The sequence below is a fragment of the Nothobranchius furzeri genome, chromosome 8 (genome assembly GCF_043380555.1).
Source record: "Nothobranchius furzeri strain GRZ-AD chromosome 8, NfurGRZ-RIMD1, whole genome shotgun sequence".
Lineage (NCBI taxonomy): Eukaryota > Metazoa > Chordata > Actinopteri > Cyprinodontiformes > Nothobranchiidae > Nothobranchius > Nothobranchius furzeri.
In genome coordinates, this window is record NC_091748.1 from 75,579,286 (window position 1) to 75,601,946 (window position 22,661).

Below are 22,661 nucleotides of genomic sequence, written 5' to 3' on the forward strand. Positions count from 1 at the left end.
GGCCCGGGGACGGAGCCTCTTGGACAGGCTGGCTCCGGGGCGGAGACTCTTGGACAGGCTGGCCCGGGGGCGGAGCCTATTGGACCACCGCGGGACCTGGCACTGACTGGAAGGGTGGCGCGGGACCTGGCGCTGACTGGACGGGTGACGCGGGACCTATCGCTGACTGGACTGGTGGCGCGGGACCTGGCGCAGACTGGACTGGTGGCGCGGGACCTGGCGCAGACTGGACTGGTGGCGCGGGACCTGGCGCAGACTGGACTGGTGGCGCGGGACCTGGCGCAGACTGGACTGGTGGCGCAGGACCTGGTGGAGCCGGTAACTGGAAAAGCAGGGAGGTTAGATTGTCCACCAGGAGCTCCTGGAGCCTGAAAATCTGACGGAGTCGGACCAGCTCAGCTCGGAAACCGGCGAGCTCTGTTGGATGGGCTGTGGGTTCGGTCCTTTGGCCTGGAGATGAGGGAGCTGCTGACTGGACCGGAGGTGGGGCCGCTGGCTGGACAGAAACCTTCTCCTGGAGATACGAGGAGGATAGGATGTCCAGCTGGAACTCCTGGAGGCTGATGAGTTGACGGAGCCAGTCAAGCTCCACTTGGAGGCTGGTGAGCTCCGTCTGATGGGCTGTAGGCGTGGGCCCTCCGCCTGTAGATGAAGGAGGTGCTGACTGGACCGGAGATGGGGCCGCTGATCTGACTGGGGTGGGTCCAAGCTGGTGTCCCAAGCCGGGGTAGCGGTGAGCCCGTGGTTCCGTCCTGGGACAGGGGTTGACGCTGGAGCCCGGCATCCTTCCCAACACCGTGGGCTAACTCTGGGGGAGCACACTGCCAGTCTGGTGCCCACATAGCAGGAGCGGTCTAGCTGCGTCTCCCAGTCCAAACCCCAACTGGCTCCGGGAGGGTGGAGAGGATCGCCGAGGCCGGGGTTCGGCAGCGGCGTCTGCGGCGAGGCGACGCCGGAGGAGGAGAAGCCGGCCGGTGGTTTGAGGTGAGGAACTGAAGCAGGTACTCCCAGGGGAGAACCTCCCCGCTGGATCCTTTAGGAGTTTGGTTCATTCTGTCACGGCGTGCTGGTGAGTGAAGCGGAGGTGAGGATCCACATGTGGGTGAGGAAGGCAGGCAGATAGACACGAACGTTTAGTATAGTTTAATATAAAAACACGCTGGACACTGAAACAATGAACCAACAAAAGACAAAGAACTGAGAGGGTTTAAATCAGAAACCGTCTCAGGCAAGCTCAACTGCATGCTCGTCGTCCCCATCGGGGTCTTGACCTGACTCCAGCTCGTCACCGTAACAGACTTGAGTGGGCAAATGCTCACATTGAATGGCGTCTGGCATGTTGGAGAGGTGTTGTCTTCACAGTTGAATCTCGGTTTACATTGTTCAGGGCAGATGGCAGACAGCGTGTGTGGCGTCATGCGGATGAGCAATTTGCTGATGTCAATGTTGTGGATCGAGTGGCCCATGGTGGTGGTGGGGTTATGGTATGGACAGGCATCTGTTATGGATGAAGAACACAGGTGCATTTTATTGATGGCATTTTGAATGCACAGAGATACCGTGATGAGATCCTGAGGCCCATTGTTGTGCCGTACATCCATGAACATTACCTCATGTTTCAGCAAGATAATGCACGGCCCCATGTTGCAAGGATCTGTACACAATTCTTGGAAGCTGAAAATGTCCCAGTTCTTGCATGGCCACGCATACTCACCGAACATGTCACCCATTGAGCATGTTTGGGATGTGCTTGACCGGCGTATACGACAGCGTGTACCAGTTCCCACTAATATCCAACAACTTCGCACAACCATTGAAGAGGAGTGGACCAACATTCCACAGGCCACAATTGACAATCTGATCAACTCTATGCGAAGAAGATGTGTTGCACTGCATAAGGCAAATGGTGGTCACACCAGATACTGACCGGTTCTGAGTCCCCAGACCCCTAATAAAGCAATTAACTGCACATTCCTGGGTGGCCTTTAATTGTGGGCAGTATAAGGTACACCTGTGCACTACTCATGATGTCAGATCAGCATCTTGATGTGGCACACCTGTGAGGTGGGATGGATTATCTTAGCAAAGCACAGGTGCTCACTATCATAAATTTAGACTGATTTGTGATCAATGTTTGAGAGAAATGTAATATTGTGTATCTGGACTGAATTTCAGATCTTTAAGTCCATCTCATGAAAAATCGGAGCAGAAACAAAGGTGTTGCGTTTATATTTTTGTTGAGTGTAGGTTCCTACATCACCTTTAGCTCCATCCATTCACAGTAAATGCTTAGTTCACTTGTCATGTTTTAATTGTTTCTAAAATAAATTCTTACAATTATAAACCTGACTCTTTTCTGAATCAAGACGAGGTGTGTATAATTACTTAATAAAGCAAAAATCCTATAATCTTCTGATATTTACAATAAAGATCAAGTAAGGTAATATTGTATATTTATACAGAATATCAAATAATACACATTTGCCTCCGCTACACAAAGATTTTTTTTTTTGTAAACCAATTTTAAAAATATACACTTAACAGATGTATTTTAGGGCAGAATTTTAAAACTAACTTATAACAAATAAATGTATTTTATTGACACTACAGCTGAGTCAATATTTACAACCTGAAAAAAGTTTATTTACCTGATCTCGGCACGTTCACTCATGCCCTCAGTCGGATGCTTTCTTAAGAGATGCAGCAGCATGGAAGAAGTGCTGTTGTGGTAGCTCCACCTTGCAATGCTTGCATACAATGGCGTTTTCCTTGCTTTTTAATGTAAAGTGATCCCATGCCTTGGAAAACTTCTGTCACTTACTATATCCTTCGTTTTGGTCTTGCTCGTTTTCATTTATTTCCATGGCGTCTGCCATTGTCGGCTGCCCAGCTGAAAAGACGAAAAGACCGCTGCGCGCTGTGCAGTAGAGTACATGGCACGTATAATCAATGACGTAACCGCGTTGCGCAACACATAAAGAATCCATGCGCAATGCCGGATATTCAGCTATGGTCTATTTAACGAGTCCTCGAGGCAGCGGAAAATTCTCGAATATTTTTTGTCAGCGAATCATTCGAGTTACTCGAGGAATCATTGCAGCCCTAATCAGCATAATCATTTTTAAAGCTAATCAATATAATCTTTTTGAGAATAATCATTTTTACACTTAACCAATATAACCTTTTCTGTTTAAACTAATATAGTCAACTTCAGTCTAATTGCTGTCAGGTTATGAATGTGTTGGTCAATCATTTAATCTTCATATATAAGGAAATAAAACTTTGTCGAAGTGCTGCAGACTAACAGAGATAACGTTCCAGAAAACATTGGTGTTGAAAGTTTCTATAACAATGGCCTGACTCTTACTGCTTGTGGTCAAAAGAAGATCACGAGTTATGTCATGGGGAAGTGTCTGATTGATAAACTTTTGACCTCGTTGATGAGCCAGAGATCACAAGTTCAGTCTTAGAAAAAGTCTTGGATGTTGAGGGTCAGGGAAAGTCAGAAGGTGCTTTAGACTGTGAACTCATGAAGACCGCTCACATGAGGAGGAGTAGTGTATGACTGTGAAGTGGGAACGCCCCAGTCTATTGTGGAACTGTTGTAAAATTTAAAAAAATTTTCATGCAATTCAATAAAAGGGCTGACGAGAAGAGTCGAAAGTTAGAAGATACATCGGCAGGGAACTGCTTGTGTTCTTCTCACCAGAAGCCAACCAAAGATCTTTGTGTGTGTACATATTATAATGGGCTTAAAGTAGGGCTGGGCAATAAATCGAAAATGTATCGTTATCGAAATTTCTGACTCTTATTGAGATCATTTTTCCCATGTCAATAAATTTGATAATAAAAAAATGAAAAGATGTGTGTAGCTGGGCAACATTCATGTCCCTTTAAGAAGCTGTACCACCTTGAGATGCGTAAAAATGTGACTAAATATAATACATGTGACAGCCCCATCTAGTGGACAACTTACCTGCAGTTATGGTCCATTTATCATTATTGAGGTTAAATCCTCAATATATTGTGATATTAGTTTTAGGCCATATTGCCCAGCCCTAGCTTAAAGTGTGGATCTCTCTTCAGGGTCACCTCCAAAGAACCAGGGAGTGGTTAGATGGAATAATTTCCACCACGACAGCCCCCATAATTCTGGTATGAAAGTGAAGCCAACAAGGAAGAGGCACACAAAAAATGCATTTCCACCCTCATCCACCAGAAGAGAGCTAATCCTCATCGAATCACATGTCAAAAATGCCAATTTGACAGCAGAGATAAACTGATCAGAAAGCCCTTTAAGCTTTAATAGATCTAGTTAACATTCATGAAAACTCTGAGGGGGCAAATTTTTTTTATAAATTCATAATCATTGCAACCCAAAGTCAGTCCTACCACACTGCTGAATCCTGCCGGTGCTGTTTCCTCAGTGAGGTTCAGTACATCTCGTTCATCACCCTTGGAAAAGGAGATGATGTGTTCTGGTCCGGCTCTCCACTCCCTCGTCGAGGAGACTTCTAACCACAGAATAGAGGCTTTACTATCTAGTACTCAAAATCTATCTTAATGATATTGGCCACAGGCTAAATTCCTTTGAATGGCATGTTTAAAGTATAAAACCTCAATGAAAAATGTTTTTGGATTTTCACGGCTGGAATTTGAAGAAAATCTGATGTTTCTGACTGGCACGGGAAAAACAGAAACTAGCTTCAGGTCTAAGCCCTGGACAGCTGGTGACGTTTCACAGGAGGTCTGAAGAAAAAGCACCTGACTACGATGTTTCTGTGTTAAGAGTTATAGCTGAGAACAATGTGTCATCAGTCAAGATGTAGCTTCTGAAGCCTCTGCTAGTCGGTCAGATTGTTTTTTTCTCTGGGATGATTACCGGAGAAGTTCAACCGAACTCCGACCCCGCTAGCTGGATATCACTAACGGAGGTGCAGACATGTGTTGGACCGTTTGACGCAGAAGACCCGCGACCCGATTTGGACACCGGGAAGGATTCTGTTAGTCTTAAGAACCAAAATCGGTACAGTTTGTTTACTTTTGTTAAATATTTAATTTTTGTGCTTGTACCACCGGGAGCTCTCAGCTGACTACAGGTCTTAACTCCATCATGCTGTCCTGATGTGTAATTCAGTAATCTACAGAAAAAAAACAAAATTATGTGCTGCCAATTTTACAGCTGCATGTATATATTAGGGGTTTAACGGTTCGGGCCACTTGCGTACCATTTTGGTTCATTTTCCATTAAATAATGAAATTTTGTTTGCATGATTTAAGTGCAGCAGATCAAAGTTCATAGGCGAGTTTCCGCACCGACGCTGTATTGAGTGACGCATGATGGTTGCACGCACCTGATCTCCGATTAAAAAAGGTGATCTGCAAATTCTGATCAACGTCTTTCTGAGCAGATCAAACCAGCTGGCTGTCGCTGCTACTGTGGAGACAGTAGAGACGCTGAACGTAAACAACATGTCTACTGAACTTTTCCCCCACGGCAGTTGATGTAATGTTTTCATTCTACAACAAAAAATACGATGCGGAGAAAGCTCGTTATTTAACAGGGTATCTGCAGGTTTAAGGGAGCCAAATTTAAGGCTTTTTAAGACCTTTTTTAAGGCCACTTTGACCAAATTTAAGCTATTTTTTAATTATATTTAAGCTATAATTTTCAGCTATTGCCTGGCACTGGTGCTAACCACGTCGCAAACGTGGGATTACCCACCCAGTTACCATTAAACTTGCACTTCCCCATGGTGCAAGCTCCCACTAGCTTAACCAGCTAATGTGCTCATCTAAAAATAGTCCCCTTTCACAACCAACTGAATGTGTACAGTTCCACTTATGCCAATATCATAAACAAAAAATGCTGAACACTAACTACAAATTCTTGTTCATTGGGTCTTTGGTAATTTAAGACATTTGGAAACTGTAATTAAGGATTATTTGTCATTTCTAATGATTTTTAAGACCTTAAATTTAAAAAAGCAAATTTAAAACTTTAAGACTTTTTAAGGACCTGCGGATACCCTCTAATATGAGTTTTAAAGAAGAAAGTGGGCAGTCTGAGTTGAGTTTTCAAGGCTCACTGCAGAAATAAAAACAAGGCGCATCAACAGTCAAACACGTATGAGAGTGACACTCATAGCTGCGCAAATAAACTGTGAAATATTTAAAGACATCATACTAGATCAGCAGCTTGTGAGGACACCTGGTTCTGCTCACTACAGAAGCCGCTTCAGACAAAAAATAAATAAATATAATAATATACAGAAAACGATTTGAACTGAGCTCTTCAAAACACTGAACCGAATCGGATACGATTTTAGCGTACTGTTATACCTCTAACGATTAGAGACTCATTTATATAGTTTAATAGCAAAAAAGTTGATTTGAGGGTGACTTGCTCTTTAACAAAATGAAAAACTGAACCAAGTTCATATTTATATAATTGGTAAAGTATAGTTACACTGAATTTTTACAATTTTAATGCTGAGTCTGGCCAATACCTTTGATAGTCATATATAGCACATGTACCCTGTATATAGCATGTCAAAGATTACTATTGAGCACAATAAATCTTTACAAAAATCCATTTTTATTACAATGATTTTCTTTGTAATAATTTCTTCCCAAAAGATAAAAATATAACCTTAAATCATGGCTGTAAATCTGTTTTTAACAAAAGTGTTTTCACAGATGTGAAGTTTTCTTTAAATAATTAAGTACAGAATCATTTAATTTACCCATTCATAAAAAAATCAGGTCTCTGGTTTCATCACCATCTTTTAGCAGTATCGCTGTACAAAGTGGAGGTTATTTGGCAAAGAAAAAATGTTACAGCAAATGGAAAACTCCTATAATGGTGCCTGTCTGGTGACATTTGAGGGGGAAAAATAACTTGCGGCCACGACTGCGTGGCAAGGTTCCCCCCCCCAATGTCACCAGACTAGCTTCATACTAGTGATTAAAACCAATACATTTTCAACATACTGTCAGTGAACTGGTACTTAAACGTTTTAGCACATAAATAAGTTTTTTCCAACTCAGTTTCACTTTAAGATAAGCTTTTGCTGCTAGTCCGTTAGCGGTCTTAAAACTGCCTACTCACCAAAACGTTCAAAAGTCATCCGGTTTTCTCGACACTCCAATTATCCAGAATGCATCATCTGTTACACAAAAACATTTTTAGGTAAGTAATAGGTAGAAAGGTTAACTTCTGAACTGTTTTTCCTCATAACTTTACCGCACCGTTCCCATTTTTCTGTCTCCTCAGATGTTTTGACGACAAGGTCCTCACACCTGCACATCCACAATAACAAGTACAGTTAAGTTAGACTACAACACATAACTTGTTTTCTTTACCAGTCAGGACTTCCATATTAAAGAAGGCGTGTTTCTGAGTTGTCTTGGTAACATCTTTCCTGTCAGCCTCTGATTGACTGTGAAAATCATAACATAAATTCTTTAAAACTAAGTCACTTTGAGTGATTTGCCAGTTCTAGAGAAAGCTTCAGACCGGCCATCTTTAGCATATCTCTTTAATAATCAAAGATTTTGACACATCATCAAAACCTTTTTGCACCTACAAAGCTGAGACAGCAAACAGTTCATGCAGAACAAAGCTGATATTGTTCAACTCCTTAAGAGTTATTCCTGAGACGCAAGCTGATTCCAACCTGTGCTGCGTGGTGATATCTTTTGGACCGGAGAAGTCGGTGCTCGCAGTCAATCTACCGGACCTGGGTGCCCAGAGGTCATCCTGCCTCTCTGACCTCCGAATCCGTGACGAAGGTCATCAAAAGGGTGAGGTAGAACACAGAGATTGCGTCTGAATGTGCTTCTGAAGATAACATCATAGTTTAGAACAAACCAAATTCTTTTTCATCCAGAGACGCCGCTTTCCGAGATTCTGAAGTTCTGACCAACACCGCATTTACACATACACTCAACAAAAATATAAACGCAACACCTTTGTTTCTGCTCCGATTTTCCATGAGATGGACATAAAGATCTAAAATACATTCCAGATACACAATATTACCATTTTTCTCAAACATTGTTCACAAATCAATCTAAATGTGTGATAGTGAGCACTTCTGCATTGCTGAGATAATCTGTCACGGCATGCTGGTGAGTGAAGCGGAGGTGAGGATCCACATGCGGGTGAGGAAGGCAGGCAGATAGACACGAACGTTTAGTAAAGTTTAATATAAAAACGCGCTGGACACTGAAACAATAAACCGTCAAAAGACACAGAACCGAGAGGGTTTAAATACATGAGGGCTGGGAGCTTGGGTGATTGGAAAAAGAGAGGTAGGTGGGAGCAATTAACAGAGACACATGACTGAACAGAATGGGGAAACAGGACAGGGTGTGACATAATCCATCCCACCTCACAGGTATGCCACATCAAGATGCTGATCCGACATCATGAGTAGTGCACAGGTGTACCTTATACTGCCCACAATAAAAGCACCCCCCCCCCCCCACCCCACCCCACCCCCCAGAGAGCGGATTCCAGACGCCCACAGGAACACAGAGCAGGGCGGGAGGAGGGGGACCAGGAAGGAGGGCCGAGAAGAACCGAGAGATTGTTGGAGAAGAGGCAGGGACCAGTAGAGTCCAGGGGCCTGCGTCTGGGGCAGAGGAGGAGACGGCGACGGGCTCTGAGGGGCCTACGTCTGGGACAGAGGAGGAGACGACAACGGGCTCTGGGGGGCCTGCGTCTGGGGCAGAGGAGGAGACGGTGACAGGCTCTGGGGGGGCCTGCGTCTGGGGCAGAGGAAGAGACGGCGGCGGGCTCTGGGAGGCTCGCGCCTGGCGAGGGCAGGACCGGCGGTGACCAGAGGCAGAGCCGCTGCAGGGGTAGACTCGGCAGGTAGAGACGCTGGAGGAGACGTAGTCGACTTCTGGACTGGAGGAGACGTTGTCGACTTCTGGACTGGAGGAGACGTCGTCGACTTCTGGACTGGAGGAGACTTCGTCGACTTCTGGGCTGGTGGGGACGTCGTCGACTTCTGGGCTGGTGGAGACGTCAACGACTTCTGGGCTGGTGGAGACGTCGTCGACTTCTGGGCTGGAGGAGACGTCGTCGACTTCTGGGCTGGAGGAGACAACGTCGACTTCTGGGCTGGAGGAGACGTCGTCGACTTCTGGGCTGGAGGAGACGTCGTCGACTTCTGGGCTGGAGGAGACGTCGTCGACCTCTGGGCTGGAGGAGACGTCGTTGACTTCTGGGCTGGAGGAGACGTCGCCGACCTCTGGGCTGGAGGAGGAGGAGTTGAACTCTGAGCTGGAGGAGGAGACGTTGACCCTTGGGCTGGAGGCGACGTCGACGTCTGGGCTGGAGGCGTCGACGTCTGGTCTGGAAGCGTCGACCTCTGGGCTGGAGGCGTCGACCTCCGGGCTGGAGGCGTCGACTTCCGGGCTGGAGGCGTCGACTTCCGGGCTGGAGGCGTCGACTTCTGGACTGGAGGCGTCGACTTCTGGACTGGAGGCGCCGCCGACTTGTGGAGTGGAGGCGCCGCCGACTTCTGGAGTGGAGGCGCCGCAGGAGGGGCCACCAACTTCTGGAGTGGAGGTGGAGCCGCTGCAGACGGGACCGCTCCCCTGGCTGGTTCCGCCGGACTGTGCGCTGACAACTGGACAGGCTGGCCCGGGGGCGGAGACTCTTGGACCACCGCGGGACCTGGCGCTGACTGGACGGGTGGCGCGGAACCTGGCGCTGACTGGACGGGTGGCGCGGAACCTGGCGCTGACTGGACGGGTGGTGCGGGACCTGGCGCAGACTGGACTGGTGGCGCAGGACCTGGTGGAGCCGGTAACTGGAAAAGCAGGGAGGTTAGATTGTCCACCAGGAGCTCCTGGAGACTGAAAATCTGACGGAGTCGGACCAGCTCAGCTCGGAGACCGGCGAGCTCTGTTGGATGGGCTGTGGGCTCGGTCCTTTGGCCTGGAGACGCGGGAGCTACTGACTGGACCGGAGGCGGGGCCGCTGGCTGGACAGAAACCTTCTCCTGGAGATACGAGGAGGATAGGGTGTCCAGCTGGAACTCCTGGAGGCTGATGAGTTGACGGAGCCAGTCAAGCTACACTTGGAGGCCGGCGAGCTTCGTCTGATGGGCTGTAGGCGTGGTCCCTCCGCACCTGGCGAGGGCAGGACCGGCGGTGACCGGAGGCAGAGCCACTGCAGGGGTAGACTCGGCAGGTAGAGACGCTGGAGGAGACGTAGTCGACTTCTGGGCTGGTAGAGACGTCGTCGACTTCTGGGCTGGTGTAGACGTCGTCGACTTCTGGGCTGGAGGAGACGTCGTCGACTTCTGGGCTGGAGGAGACGTCGTCGACTTCTGGGCTGGAGGAGACGTCGTCGACTTCTGGGCTGGAGGAGACGTCGTCGACTTCTGGGCTGGAGGAGACGTCGTCGACTTCTGGGCTGGAGGAGACGTCGCCGACCTCTGGGCTGGAGGAGACGTCGTCGACTTCTGGGCTGGAGGAGACGTCGTCGACTTCTGGGCTGGAGGAGACGTCGTCGACTTCTGGGCTGGAGGAGACGTCGTCGACTTCTGGGCTGGAGGAGACGTCGCCGACCTCTGGGCTGGAGGAGGAGACGTCGACCCCTGGGCTGGAGGAGGAGACGTCGACCCCTGGGCTGGAGGCGACGTCGACGTCTGGGCTGGGGGCGTCGACGTCTGGGCTGGAGGCGTCGACGTCTGGGCTGGGGGCGTCGACGTCTGGGCTGGGGGCGTCGACGTCTGGGCTGGAGGCGTCGACCTCTGGGCTGGAGGCGTCGACCTCCGGGCTGGAGGCGTCGACTTCCGGACTGAAGGCGTCAACTTCTCGACTGGAGTTGTCGACTTCTCGACTGGAGGTGTCGACTTCTGGACTGGAGGCATCGACTTCTGGACTGGAGGCGCCGACTTCTGGAGTGGAGGCGCCGACTTCTGGACTGGAGGCGCCGCCGACTTCTGGAGTGGAGGTGCCGCAGGAGGGGCCGCCAACTTCTGGAGTGGAGGCGGAGCCGCTGCAGACGGGACCGCTTCCCTGGCTGGTGCCGCCGGACTGTGCACTGACAACTGGACAGGCTGGCCCGGGGGCAGAGCCTCTTGGACAGGCTGGCCCGGGGACGGAGCCTCTTGGACCACCGCGGGACCTGGCGCTGACTGGACGGCTAGCGCGGGACCTGGCGCTCACTGGTCGGGTGGCGCGGGACCTAGCGCTGACTGGACTGGTGGCGCGGGACCTGGCGCAGACTGGACTGGTGGCGCGGGACCTGGCGCTGACTGGACTGGTGGCGCGGGACCTGGCGCAGACTGGACTGGTGGCGCAGGACCTGGTGGAGCCGGTAACTGGAAAAGCAGGGAGGTTAGATTGTCCACCAGGAGCTCCTGGAGACTGAAAATCTGACGGAGTCGGACCAGCTCAGCTCGGAGACCGGCGAGCTCTGTTGGATGGGCTGTGGGTTCGGTCCTTTGGCCTGGAGATGAGGGAGCTGCTGACTGGACCGGAGGCGGAGCCGCTGGCTGGACAGAAACCTTCTCCTGGAGATACGAGGAGGATAGGGTGTCCAGCTGGAACTCCTGGAGGCTGATGAGTTGACGGAGCCGGTCAAGCTCCACTTGGAGGCCGGCGAGCTCCGTCTGATGGGCTGTAGGCGTGGCCCCTCCGCACCTGGCGAGGGCAGGACCGGCGGTGACCGGAGGCAGAGCCGCTGCAGGGGTAGACTCGGCAGGTAGAGACGCTGGAGGAGACGTCGTCGACTTCTGGAGTGGAGGAGACGTCGTCGACTTCTGGGCTGGTGGAGACGTCGTCGACTTCTGGGCTGGAGGAGACGTCGTCGACTTCTGGGCTGGAGGAGACGTCGTCGACTTCTGGGTTGGAGGAGACGTCGTCGACTTCTGGGCTGGAGGAGACGTCGTCGACTTCTGGGCTGGAGGAAACGTCGCCGACCTCTGGGCTGGAGGAGGAGACGTCGCCGACCTCTGGGCTGGAGGAGGAGACGTCGCCGACCTCTGGGCTGGAGGAGGAGACGTCGACCCCTGGGCTGGAGGCGACGTCGACCCCTGGGCTGGGGGCGTTGACATCTGGGCTGGAGGCGTCGACCTCCGGGCTGGAGGCGTCGACTTTTGGACTGGAGGCGTCGACTTCTGGACTGGAGGCGCCGACTTCCTGACTGGAGGCGCCGACTTCCTGACTGGAGGCATCGACTTCTGGACTGTAGGCATCGACTTCTGGACTGGAGGCGCCGCTGATTTCTGGAGTGGAGGCGCCGCAGGAGGGGCCGCCAACTTCTGGAGTCGAGGCGGAACCGCTGCAGACGGGACCGCTTCCTTGGCTGGTGCCGCCGGACTGTGCGCTGACAACTGGACCGGCTGGCCCGGGGGCAGAGCCTCTTGGACAGGCTGGCCCGGGGACGGAGCCTCTTGGACAGGCTGGCTCCGGGGCGGAGACTCTTGGACAGGCTGGCCTGGGGGCGGAGCCTATTGTACCACCGCGGGACCTGGCACTGACTGGAAAGGTGGCGCGGGACCTGCCGCTGACTGGACGGGTGGCGCGGAACCTGGCGCTGACTGGATGGGTGGCGCGGGACCTGGCGCTGACTGGACGGGTGGCGCGGGACCTGGCGCTGACTGGACGGGTGGCACGGGACCTGGCGCTGACTGGACTGGTGGCGCGGGACCTGGCGCTGACTGGACTGGTGGCGCGGGACCTGGCGCTGACTGGACTGGTGGCGCGGGACCTGGCGCAGACTGGACTGGTGGCGCGGGACCTGGCGCAGACTGGACTGGTGGCGCAGGACCTGGTGGAGCCGGTAACTGGAAAAGCAGGGAGGTCAGATTGTCCACCAGGAGCTCCTGGAGACTGAAAATCTGACGGAGTCGGACCAGCTCAGCTCGGAGACCGGCGAGCTCTGTTGGATGGGCTGTGGGCTCGGTCCTTTGGCCTGGAGACGCGGGAGCTGCTGACTGGACCGGAGGCGGGGCCGCTGGCTGGACAGAAACCTTCTCCTGGAGATACGAGGAGGATAGGGTGTCCAGCTGGAACTCCTGGAGGCTGATGAGTTGACGGAGCCGGTCAAGCTACACTTGGAGGCCGGCGAGCTTCGTCTGATGGGCTGTAGGCGTGGTCCCTCCGCACCTGGCGAGGGCAGGACCGGCGGTGACCGGAGGCAGAGCCACTGCAGGGGTAGACTCGGCAGGTAGAGACGCTGGAGGAGACGTAGTCGACCTCTGGGCTGGAGGAGACGTCGTCGACTTCTGGGCTGGTGGAGACGTCGTCGACTTCTGGGCTGGTGTAGACGTCGTCGACTTCTGGGCTGGAGGAGACAACATCGACTTCTGGGCTGGAGGAAACATCGTCGACTTCTGGGCTGGAGGAGACGTCGCCGACCTCTGGGCTGGAGGAGGAGACGTCGACCCCTGGGCTGGAGGAGGAGACGTCGACCCCTGGGCTGGAGGCGACGTCGACGTCTGGGCTGGGGGTGTCGACGTCTGGGCTGGAGGCGTCGACGTCTGGGCTGGGGGCGTCGACGTCTGGGTTGGGGGCGTCGACGTCTGGGCTGGAGGCGTCGACCTCTGGGCTGGAGGCGTCGACCTCCGGGCTGGAGGCGTCGACTTCCGGACTGAAGGCGTCAACTTCTCGACTGGAGGTGTCGACTTCTCGACTGGAGGTGTCGACTTCTGGACTGGAGGCATCGACTTCTGGACTGGAGGCGCCGACTTCTGGAGTGGAGGCGCCGACTTCTGGACTGGAGGCGCCGCCGACTTCTGGAGTGGAGGTGCCGCAGGAGGGGCCGCCAACTTCTGGAGTGGAGGCGGAGCCGCTGCAGACGGGACCGCTTCCCTGGCTGGTGCCGCCGGACTGTGCACTGACAACTGGACAGGCTGGCCCGGGGGCAGAGCCTCTTGGACAGGCTGGCCCGGGGACGGAGCCTCTTGGACCACCGCGGGACCTGGCGCTGACTGGACGGCTAGCGCGGGACCTGGCGCTCACTGGTCGGGTGGCGCGGGACCTAGCGCTGAATGGACTGGTGGCGCGGGACCTGGCGCAGACTGGACTGGTGGCGCGGGACCTGGCGCAGACTGGACTGGTGGCGCGGGACCTGGCGCTGACTGGACTGGTGGCGCGGGACCTGGCGCAGACTGGACTGGTGGCGCAGGACCTGGTGGAGCCGGTAACTGGAAAAGCAGGGAGGTTAGATTGTCCACCAGGAGCTCCTGGAGACTGAAAATCTGACGGAGTCGGACCAGCTCAGCTCGGAGACCGGCGAGCTCTGTTGGATGGGCTGTGGGTTCGGTCCTTTGGCCTGGAGATGAGGGAGCTGCTGACTGGACCGGAGGCGGAGCCGCTGGCTGGACAGAAACCTTCTCCTGGAGATACGAGGAGGATAGGGTGTCCAGCTGGAACTCCTGGAGGCTGATGAGTTGACGGAGCCGGTCAAGCTCCACTTGGAGGCCGGCAAGCTCCGTCTGATGGGCTGTAGGCGTGGCCCCTCCGCACCTGGCGAGGGCAGGACCGGCGGTGACCGGAGGCAGAGCCGCTGCAGGGGTAGACTCGGCAGGTAGAGACGCTGGAGGAGACGTCGTCGACTTCTGGAGTGGAGGAGACGTCGTCGACTTCTGGGCTGGTGGAGACGTCGTCGACTTCTGGGCTGGAGGAGACGTCGTCGACTTCTGGGCTGGAGGAGACGTCGTCGACTTCTGGGTTGGAGGAGACGTCGTCGACTTCTGGGCTGGAGGAGACGTCGTCGACTTCTGGGCTGGAGGAGACGTCGCCGACCTCTGGGCTGGAGGAGGAGACGTCGCCGACCTCTGGGCTGGAGGAGGAGACGTCGACCCCTGGGCTGGAGGCGACGTCGACCCCTGGGCTGGGGGCGTTGACATCTGGGCTGGAGGCGTCGACCTCCGGGCTGGAGGCGTCGACCTTTGGACTGGAGGCGTCGACTTCTGGACTGGAGGCGCCGACTTCCTGACTGGAGGCGCCGACTTCCTGACTGGAGGCATCGACTTCTGGACTGGAGGCATCGACTTCTGGACTGGAGGCGCCGCCGATTTCTTGAGTGGAGGCGCCGCAGGAGGGGCCGCCAACTTCTGGAGTCGAGGCGGAACCGCTGCAGACGGGACCGCTTCCTTGGCTGGTTCCGCCGGACTGTGCGCTGACAACTGGACCGGCTGGCCCGGGGGCAGAGCCTCTTGGACAGGCTGGCCCGGGGACGGAGCCTCTTGGACAGGCTGGCTCCGGGGCGGAGACTCTTGGACAGGCTGGCCCGGGGGCGGAGCCTATTGGACCACCGCGGGACCTGGCACTGACTGGAAGGGTGGCGCGGGACCTGGCGCTGACTGGACGGGTGGCGCGGAACCTGGCGCTGACTGGACTGGTGGCGCGGGACCTGGCGCAGACTGGACTGGTGGCGCAGGACCTGGTGGAGCCGGTAACTGGAAAAGCAGGGAGGTTAGATTGTCCACCAGGAGCTCCTGGAGACTGAAAATCTGACGGAGTCGGACCAGCTCAGCTCGGAGACCGGCGAGCTCTGTTGGATGGGCTGTGGGCTCGGTCCTTTGGCCTGGAGACGCGGGAGCTGCTGACTGGACCGGAGGCGGGGCCGCTGGCTGGACAGAAACCTTCTCCTGGAGATACGAGGAGGATAGGGTGTCCAGCTGGAACTCCTGGAGGCTGATGAGTTGACGGAGCCGGTCAAGCTACACTTGGAGGCCGGCGAGCTTCGTCTGATGGGCTGTAGGCGTGGTCCCTCCGCACCTGGCGAGGGCAGGACCGGCGGTGACCGGAGGCAGAGCCACTGCAGGGGTAGACTCGGCAGGTAGAGACGCTGGAGGAGACGTAGTCGACTTCTGGGCTGGAGGAGACGTCGTCGACTTCTGGGCTGGTGGAGACGTCGTCGACTTCTGGGCTGGTGTAGACGTCGTCGACTTCTGGGCTGGAGGAGACAACGTCGACTTCTGGGCTGGAGGAAACAACGTCGACTTCTGGGCTGGAGGAGACGTCGCCGACCTCTGGGCTGGAGGAGGAGACGTCGACCCCTGGGCTGGAGGAGGAGACGTCGACCCCTGGGCTGGAGGCGACGTCGACGTCTGGGCTGGGGGCGTCGACGTCTGGGCTGGAGGCGTCGACGTCTGGGCTGGGGGCGTCGACGTCTGGGCTGGGGGCGTCGACGTCTGGGTTGGGGGCGTCGACGTCTGGGTTGGGGGCGTCGACGTCTGGGCTGGAGGCGTCGACCTCTGGGCTGGAGGCGTCGACCTCTGGGCTGGAGGCGTCGACTTCCGGACTGAAGGCGTCAACTTCTCGACTGGAGGTGTCGACTTCTCGACTGGAGGTGTCGACTTCTGGACTGGAGGCATCGACTTCTGGACTGGAGGCGCCGACTTCTGGAGTGGAGGCGCCGACTTCTGGACTGGAGGCGCCGCCGACTTCTGGAGTGGAGGTGCCGCAGGAGGGGCCGCCAACTTCTGGAGTGGAGGCGGAGCCGCTGCAGACGGGACCGCTTCCCTGGCTGGTGCCGCCGGACTGTGCACTGACAACTGGACAGGCTGGCCCGGGGGCAGAGCCTCTTGGACAGGCTGGCCCGGGGACGGAGCCTCTTGGACCACCGCGGGACCTGGCGCTGACTGGACGGCTAGCGCGGGACCTGGCGCTCACTGGTCGGGTGGCGCGGGACCTAGCGCTGACTGGACTGGTGGCGCGGGACCTGGCGCAGACTGGACTGGTGGCGCGGGACCTGGCGCAGACTGGACTGGTGGCGCGGGACCTGGCGCTGACTGGACTGGTGGCGCGGGACCTGGCGCAGACTGGACTGGTGGCGCAGGACCTGGTGGAGCCGGTAACTGGAAAAGCAGGGAGGTTAGATTGTCCACCAGGAGCTCCTGGAGACTGAAAATCTGACGGAGTCGGACCAGCTCAGCTCGGAGACCGGCGAGCTCTGTTGGATGGGCTGTGGGTTCGGTCCTTTGGCCTGGAGATGAGGGAGCTGCTGACTGGACCGGAGGCGGAGCCGCTGGCTGGACAGAAACCTTCTCCTGGAGATACGAGGAGGATAGGGTGTCCAGCTGGAACTCCTGGAGGCTGATGAGTTGACGGAGCCGGTCAAGCTCCACTTGGAGGCCGGCGAGCTCCGTCTGATGGGCTGTAGGCGTGGCCCCTCCGCACCTGGCGAGGGCAGGACCGGCGGTGACCGGAGGCAGAGCCGCTGCAGGGGTAGACTCGGCAGGTAGAGACGCTGGAGGAGACGTCGTCGACTTCTGGAGTGGAGGAGACGTCGTCGACTTCTGGGCTGGTGGAGACGTCGTCGACTTCTGGGCTGGAGGAGACGTCGTCGACTTCTGGGCTGGAGGAGACGTCGTCGACTTCTGGGTTGGAGGAGACGTCGTCGACTTCTGGGCTGGAGGAGACGTCGTCTACTTCTGGGCTGGAGGAGACGTCGTCGACTTCTGGGCTGGAGGAGACGTCGCCGACCTCTGGGCTGGAGGAGGAGACGTCGCCGACCTCTGGGCTGGAGGAGGAGACGTCGACCCCTGGGCTGGAGGCGACGTCGACCCCTGGGCTGGGGGCATTGACATCTGGGCTGGAGGCGTCGACCTCCGGGCTGGAGGCGTCGACCTTTGGACTGGAGGCGTCGACTTCTGGACTGGAGGCGCCGACTTCTGGACTGGAGGCGCCGACTTCCTGACTGGAGGCGCCGACTTCCTGACTGGAGGCATCGACTTCTGGACTGGAGGCATCGACTTCTGGACTGGAGGCGCCGCCGATTTCTTGAGTGGAGGCGCCGCAGGAGGGGCCGCCAACTTCTGGAGTCGAGGCGGAACCGCTGCAGACGGGACCGCTTCCTTGGCTGGTGCCGCCGGACTGTGCGCTGACAACTGGACCGGCTGGCCCGGGGGCAGAGCCTCTTGGACAGGCTGGCCCGGGGACGGAGCCTCTTGGACAGGCTGGCTCCGGGGCGGAGACTCTTGGACAGGCTGGCCCGGGGGCGGAGCCTATTGGACCACCGCGGGACCTGGCACTGACTGGAAGGGTGGCGCGGGACCTGGCGCTGACTGGACGGGTGGCGCGGAACCTGGCGCTGACTGGACGGGTGGCGCGGGACCTGGCGCTGACTGGACGGGTGGCGCGGGAACTGGCGCTGACTGGACGGGTGGCACGGGACCTGGCGCTGACTGGACTGGTGGCGCGGGACCTGGCGCTGACTGAACTGGTGGCGCGGGACCTGGCGCAGACTGGACTGGTGGCGCAGGACCTGGTGGAGCCGGTAACTGGAAAAGCAGGGAGGTTAGATTGTCCACCAGGAGCTCCTGGAGACTGAAAATCTGACGGAGTCGGACCAGCTCAGCTCGGAGACCGGCGAGCTCTGTTGGATGGGCTGTGGGCTCGGTCCTTTGGCCTGGAGACGCGGGAGCTGCTGACTGGACCGGAGGCAGGGCCGCTGGCTGGACAGAAACCTTCTCCTGGAGATACGAGGAGGATAGGGTGTCCAGCTGGAACTCCTGGAGGCTGATGAGTTGACGGAGCCGGTCAAGCTACACTTGGAGGCCGGCGAGCTTCGTCTGATGGGCTGTAGGCGTGGTCCCTCCGCACCTGGCGAGGGCAGGACCGGCGGTGACCGGAGGCAGAGCCACTGCAGGGGTAGACTCGGCAGGTAGAGACGCTGGAGGAGACGTAGTCGACTTCTGGGCTGGAGGAGACGTCGTCGACTTCTGGGCTGGTGGAGACGTCGTCGACTTCTGGGCTGGTGTAGACGTCGTCGACTTCTGGGCTGGAGGAGACAACGTCGACTTCTGGGCTGGAGGAGACAACGTCGACTTCTGGGCTGGAGGAGACGTCGCCGACCTCTGGGCTGGAGGAGGAGACGTCGACCCCTGGGCTGGAGGAGGAGACGTCGACCCCTGGGCTGGAGGCGACGTCGACGTCTGGGCTGGGGGCGTCGACGTCTGGGCTGGAGGCGTCGACGTCTGGGCTGGGGGCGTCGACGTCTGGGCTGGGGGCGTCGACATCTGGGCTGGAGGCGTCGACCTCTGGGCTGGAGGCGTCGACCTCCGGGCTGGAGGCGTCGACTTCCGGACTGAAGGCGTCAACTTCTCGACTGGAGGTGTCGACTTCTCGACTGGAGGTGTCGACTTCTGGACTGGAGGCATCGACTTCTGGACTGGAGGCGCCGACTTCTGGAGTGGAGGCGCCGACTTCTGGACTGGAGGCGCCGCCGACTTCTGGAGTGGAGGTGCCGCAGGAGGGGCCGCCAACTTCTGGAGTGGAGGCGGAGCCGCTGCAGACGGGACCGCTTCCCTGGCTGGTGCCGCCGGACTGTGCACTGACAACTGGACAGGATGGCCCGGGGGCGGAGCCTCTTGGACAGGCTGGCCCGGGGACGGAGCCTCTTGGACCACCGCGGGACCTGGCGCTGACTGGACGGCTAGCGCGGGACCTGGCGCTCACTGGTCGGGTGGCGCGGGACCTAGCGCTGACTGGACTGGTGGCGCGGGACCTGGCGCAGACTGGACTGGTGGCGCGGGACCTGGCGCTGACTGGACTGGTGGCGCGAGACCTGGCGCAGACTGGACTGGTGGCGCAGGACCTGGTGGAGCCGGTAACTGGAAAAGCAGGGAGGTTAGATTGTCCACCAGGAGCTCCTGGAGACTGAAAATCTGACGGAGTCGGACCAGCTCAGCTCGGAGACCGGCGAGCTCTGTTGGATGGGCTGTGGGTTCGGTCCTTTGGCCTGGAGATGAGGGAGCTGCTGACTGGACCGGAGGCGGAGCCGCTGGCTGGACAGAAACCTTCTCCTGGAGATACGAGGAGGATAGGGTGTCCAGCTGGAACTCCTGGAGGCTGATGAGTTGACGGAGCCGGTCAAGCTCCACTTGGAGGCCGGCGAGCTCCGTCTGATGGGCTGTAGGCGTGGCCCCTCCGCACCTGGCGAGGGCAGGACCGGCGGTGACCGGAGGCAGAGCCGCTGCAGGGGTAGACTCGGCAGGTAGAGACGCTGGAGGAGACGTCGTCGACTTCTGGAGTTGAGGAGACGTCGTCGACTTCTGGGCTGGAGGAGACGTCGTCGACTTCTGGGCTTGAGGAGACGTCGTCGACTTCTGGGCTGGAGGAGACGTCGTCGACTTCTGGGTTGGAGGAGACGTCGTCGACTTCTGGGCTGGAGGAGACGTCGTCGACTTCTGGGCTGGAAAAGACGTCGTCGACTTCTGGGCTGGAGGAGACGTCGCCGACCTCTGGGCTGGAGGAGGAGACGTCGACCCCTGGGCTGGAGGAGGAGACGTCGACCCCTGGGCTGGAGGCGATGTCGACATCTGGGCTGGGGGCGTCGACGTCTGGGCTGGGGGCGTCGACGTCTGGGCTGGAGGCGTCGACGTCTGGGCTGGGGGCGTCGACGTCTGGGCTGGAGGCGTCGACTTCTGGGCTGGAGGCGTCGACCTCTGGGCTGGAGGCGTCGACCTCCGGGCTGGAGGCGTCGACTTCCGGACTGAAGGCGTCAACTTCTGGACTGGAGGCGTCGACTTCTCGACTGGAGGTGTCGACTTCTGGACTGGAGGCGTCGACTTCTGGACTGGAGGCGCCGACTTCTGGAGTGGAGGCGCCGACTTCTGGACTGGAGGCGCCGACTTCTGGACTGGAGGCGACGCCGACTTCTGGAGTGGAGGTGCCGCAGGAGGGGCCGCCAACTTCTGGAGTGGAGGCGGAGCCGCTGCAGACGGGACCGCTTCCCTGGCTGGTGCCGCCGGACTGTGCACTGACAACTGGACAGGCTGGCCCGGGGGCAGAGCCTCTTGGACAGGCTGGCCCGGGGACTTAGCTTCTTGGACCACCGCGGGACCTGGCGCTGACTGGACGGCTGGCGCGGGACCTGGCGCTCACTGGACGGGTGGCGCGGGACCTAGCGCTGACTGGACTGGTGGCGCGGGACCTGGCGCAGACTGGACTGGTGGTGCGGGACCTGGCGCTGACTGGACTGGTGGCGCGGGACCTGGCGCAGACTGGACTGGTGGCGCAGGACCTGGTGGAGCCGGTAACTGGAAAAGCAGGGAGGTTAGATTGTCCACCAGGAGCTCCTGGAGACTGAAAATCTGACGGAGTCGGACCAGCTCAGCTCGGAGACCGGCGAGCTCTGTTGGATGGGCTGTGGGTTCGGTCCTTTGGCCTGGAGACGAGGGAGCTGCTGACTGGACCGGAGGCGGAGCCGCTGGCTGGACAGAAACCTTCTCCTGGAGATACGAGGAGGATAGGGTGTCCAGCTGGAACTCCTGGAGGCTGATGAGTTGACGGAGCCGGTCAAGCTCCACTTGGAGGCCGGCGAGCTCCGTGTGATGGGCTGTAGGCGTGGCCCCTCCACACCTGGCGAGGGCAGGACCGGCGGTGACCGGAGGCAGAGCCGCTGCAGGGGTAGACTCGGCAGGTAGAGACGCTGGAGGACATGTCGTCGACTTCTGGACTGGAGGAGACGTCGTCGACTTCTGGGCTGGTGGAGACGTCATCGACTTCTGGGCTGGAGGAGACGTCGTCGACTTCTGGGCTGGAGGAGACGTCGTCGACTTCTGGGCTGGAGGAGACGTCGTCGACTTCTGGGCTGGAGGAGACGTCGTCGACTTCTGGGCTGGAGGAGACGTCGTCGACTTCTGGGCTGGAGGAGACGTCGTCGACTTCTGTGCTGGAGGAGACGTCGCCGACCTCTGGGCTGGAGGAGGAGACGTCGCCGACCCCTGGGCTGGAGGCGACGTCGACCCCTGGGCTGGAGGCGACGTCGACCCCTGGGCTGGGGGCGTTGACATCTGGGCTGGAGGCGTCGACCTCCGGGCTGGAGGCGTCGACTTTTTGACTGGAGGCGTCGACTTCTGGACTGGAGGCGCCGACTTCCTGACTGGAGGCGCCGACTTCCTGACTGGAGGCATCGACTTCTGGACTGGAGGCATCGACTTCTGGACTGGAGGCGCCGCCGATTTCTGGAGTGGAGGCGCCGCAGGAGGGGCCGCCAACTTCTGGAGTCGAGGCGGAACCGCTGCAGACGGGACCGCTTCCTTGGCTGGTGCCGCCGGACTGTGCGCTGACAACTGGACCGGCTGGCCCGGGGGCAGAGCCTCTTGGACAGGCTGGCCCGGGGACGGAGCCTCTTGGACAGGCTGGCTCCGGGGCGGAGACTCTTGGACAGGCTGGCCCGGGGGCGGAGACTCTTGGACAGGCTGGCCCGGGGGCGGAGCCTATTGGACCACCGCGGGACCTGGCACTGACTGGAAGGGTGGCGCGGGACCTGGCGCTGACTGGACAGTAGAGACGCTGAACGTAAACAACATGTCTACTGAACTTTTCCCCCATGGCAGTTGATGTAATGTTTTCATTCTACAACAAAAAATACGATGCGGAGGAAGCTCGTTATTTAACAGGGTATCTGCAGGTTTAAGGGAGCCAAATTTAAGGCTTTTTAAGACCTTTTTTAAGGCCACTTTGACCAAATTTAAGCTATTTTTTAATTATATTTAAGCTATAATTTTCAGCTATTGCCTGGCACTGGTGCTAACCACGTCGCAAACGTGGGATTACCCACCCAGTTACCATTAAACTTTCACTTCCCCATGGTGCAAGCTCCCACTAGCTTAACCAGCTAATGTGCTCATCTAAAAATAGCCCCCTTTCACAACCAACTGAATGTGTACAGT

At 57.4% G+C, this 22,661-nt stretch overlaps 1 protein-coding gene and 1 long non-coding RNA gene across 2 annotated transcripts; both read right to left on the minus strand.

The window, feature by feature from the left end:
- Nucleotides 1-4,347: 4,347 nt before the first annotated feature.
- LOC139071478 (uncharacterized) lies at nt 4,348-7,890 on the minus strand. The gene is made up of 4 exons (XR_011521362.1): nt 7,680-7,890; nt 7,252-7,302; nt 7,112-7,169; nt 4,348-4,514 (listed from the first exon to the last, which is right to left on the minus strand). It is a non-coding gene; the product is annotated as an uncharacterized lncRNA (long non-coding RNA).
- Nucleotides 7,891-8,197: 307 nt separating this feature from the next.
- On the minus strand, nt 8,198-22,320 carry LOC139071422 (proline-rich protein 36-like). The gene is made up of 15 exons (XM_070553877.1): nt 22,218-22,320; nt 21,912-22,067; nt 21,280-21,385; nt 20,745-20,867; nt 20,224-20,371; nt 17,703-17,879; nt 14,986-15,170; nt 13,952-14,086; nt 12,415-12,539; nt 12,229-12,371; nt 10,096-10,149; nt 9,897-10,019; nt 9,571-9,701; nt 8,533-8,860; nt 8,198-8,230 (listed from the first exon to the last, which is right to left on the minus strand). The coding sequence occupies exons 1-15, from the start codon at nt 22,318-22,320 to the stop codon at nt 8,198-8,200; spliced, it is 2,070 nt and encodes a 689-aa protein (XP_070409978.1).
- Nucleotides 22,321-22,661: the final 341 nt, after the last annotated feature.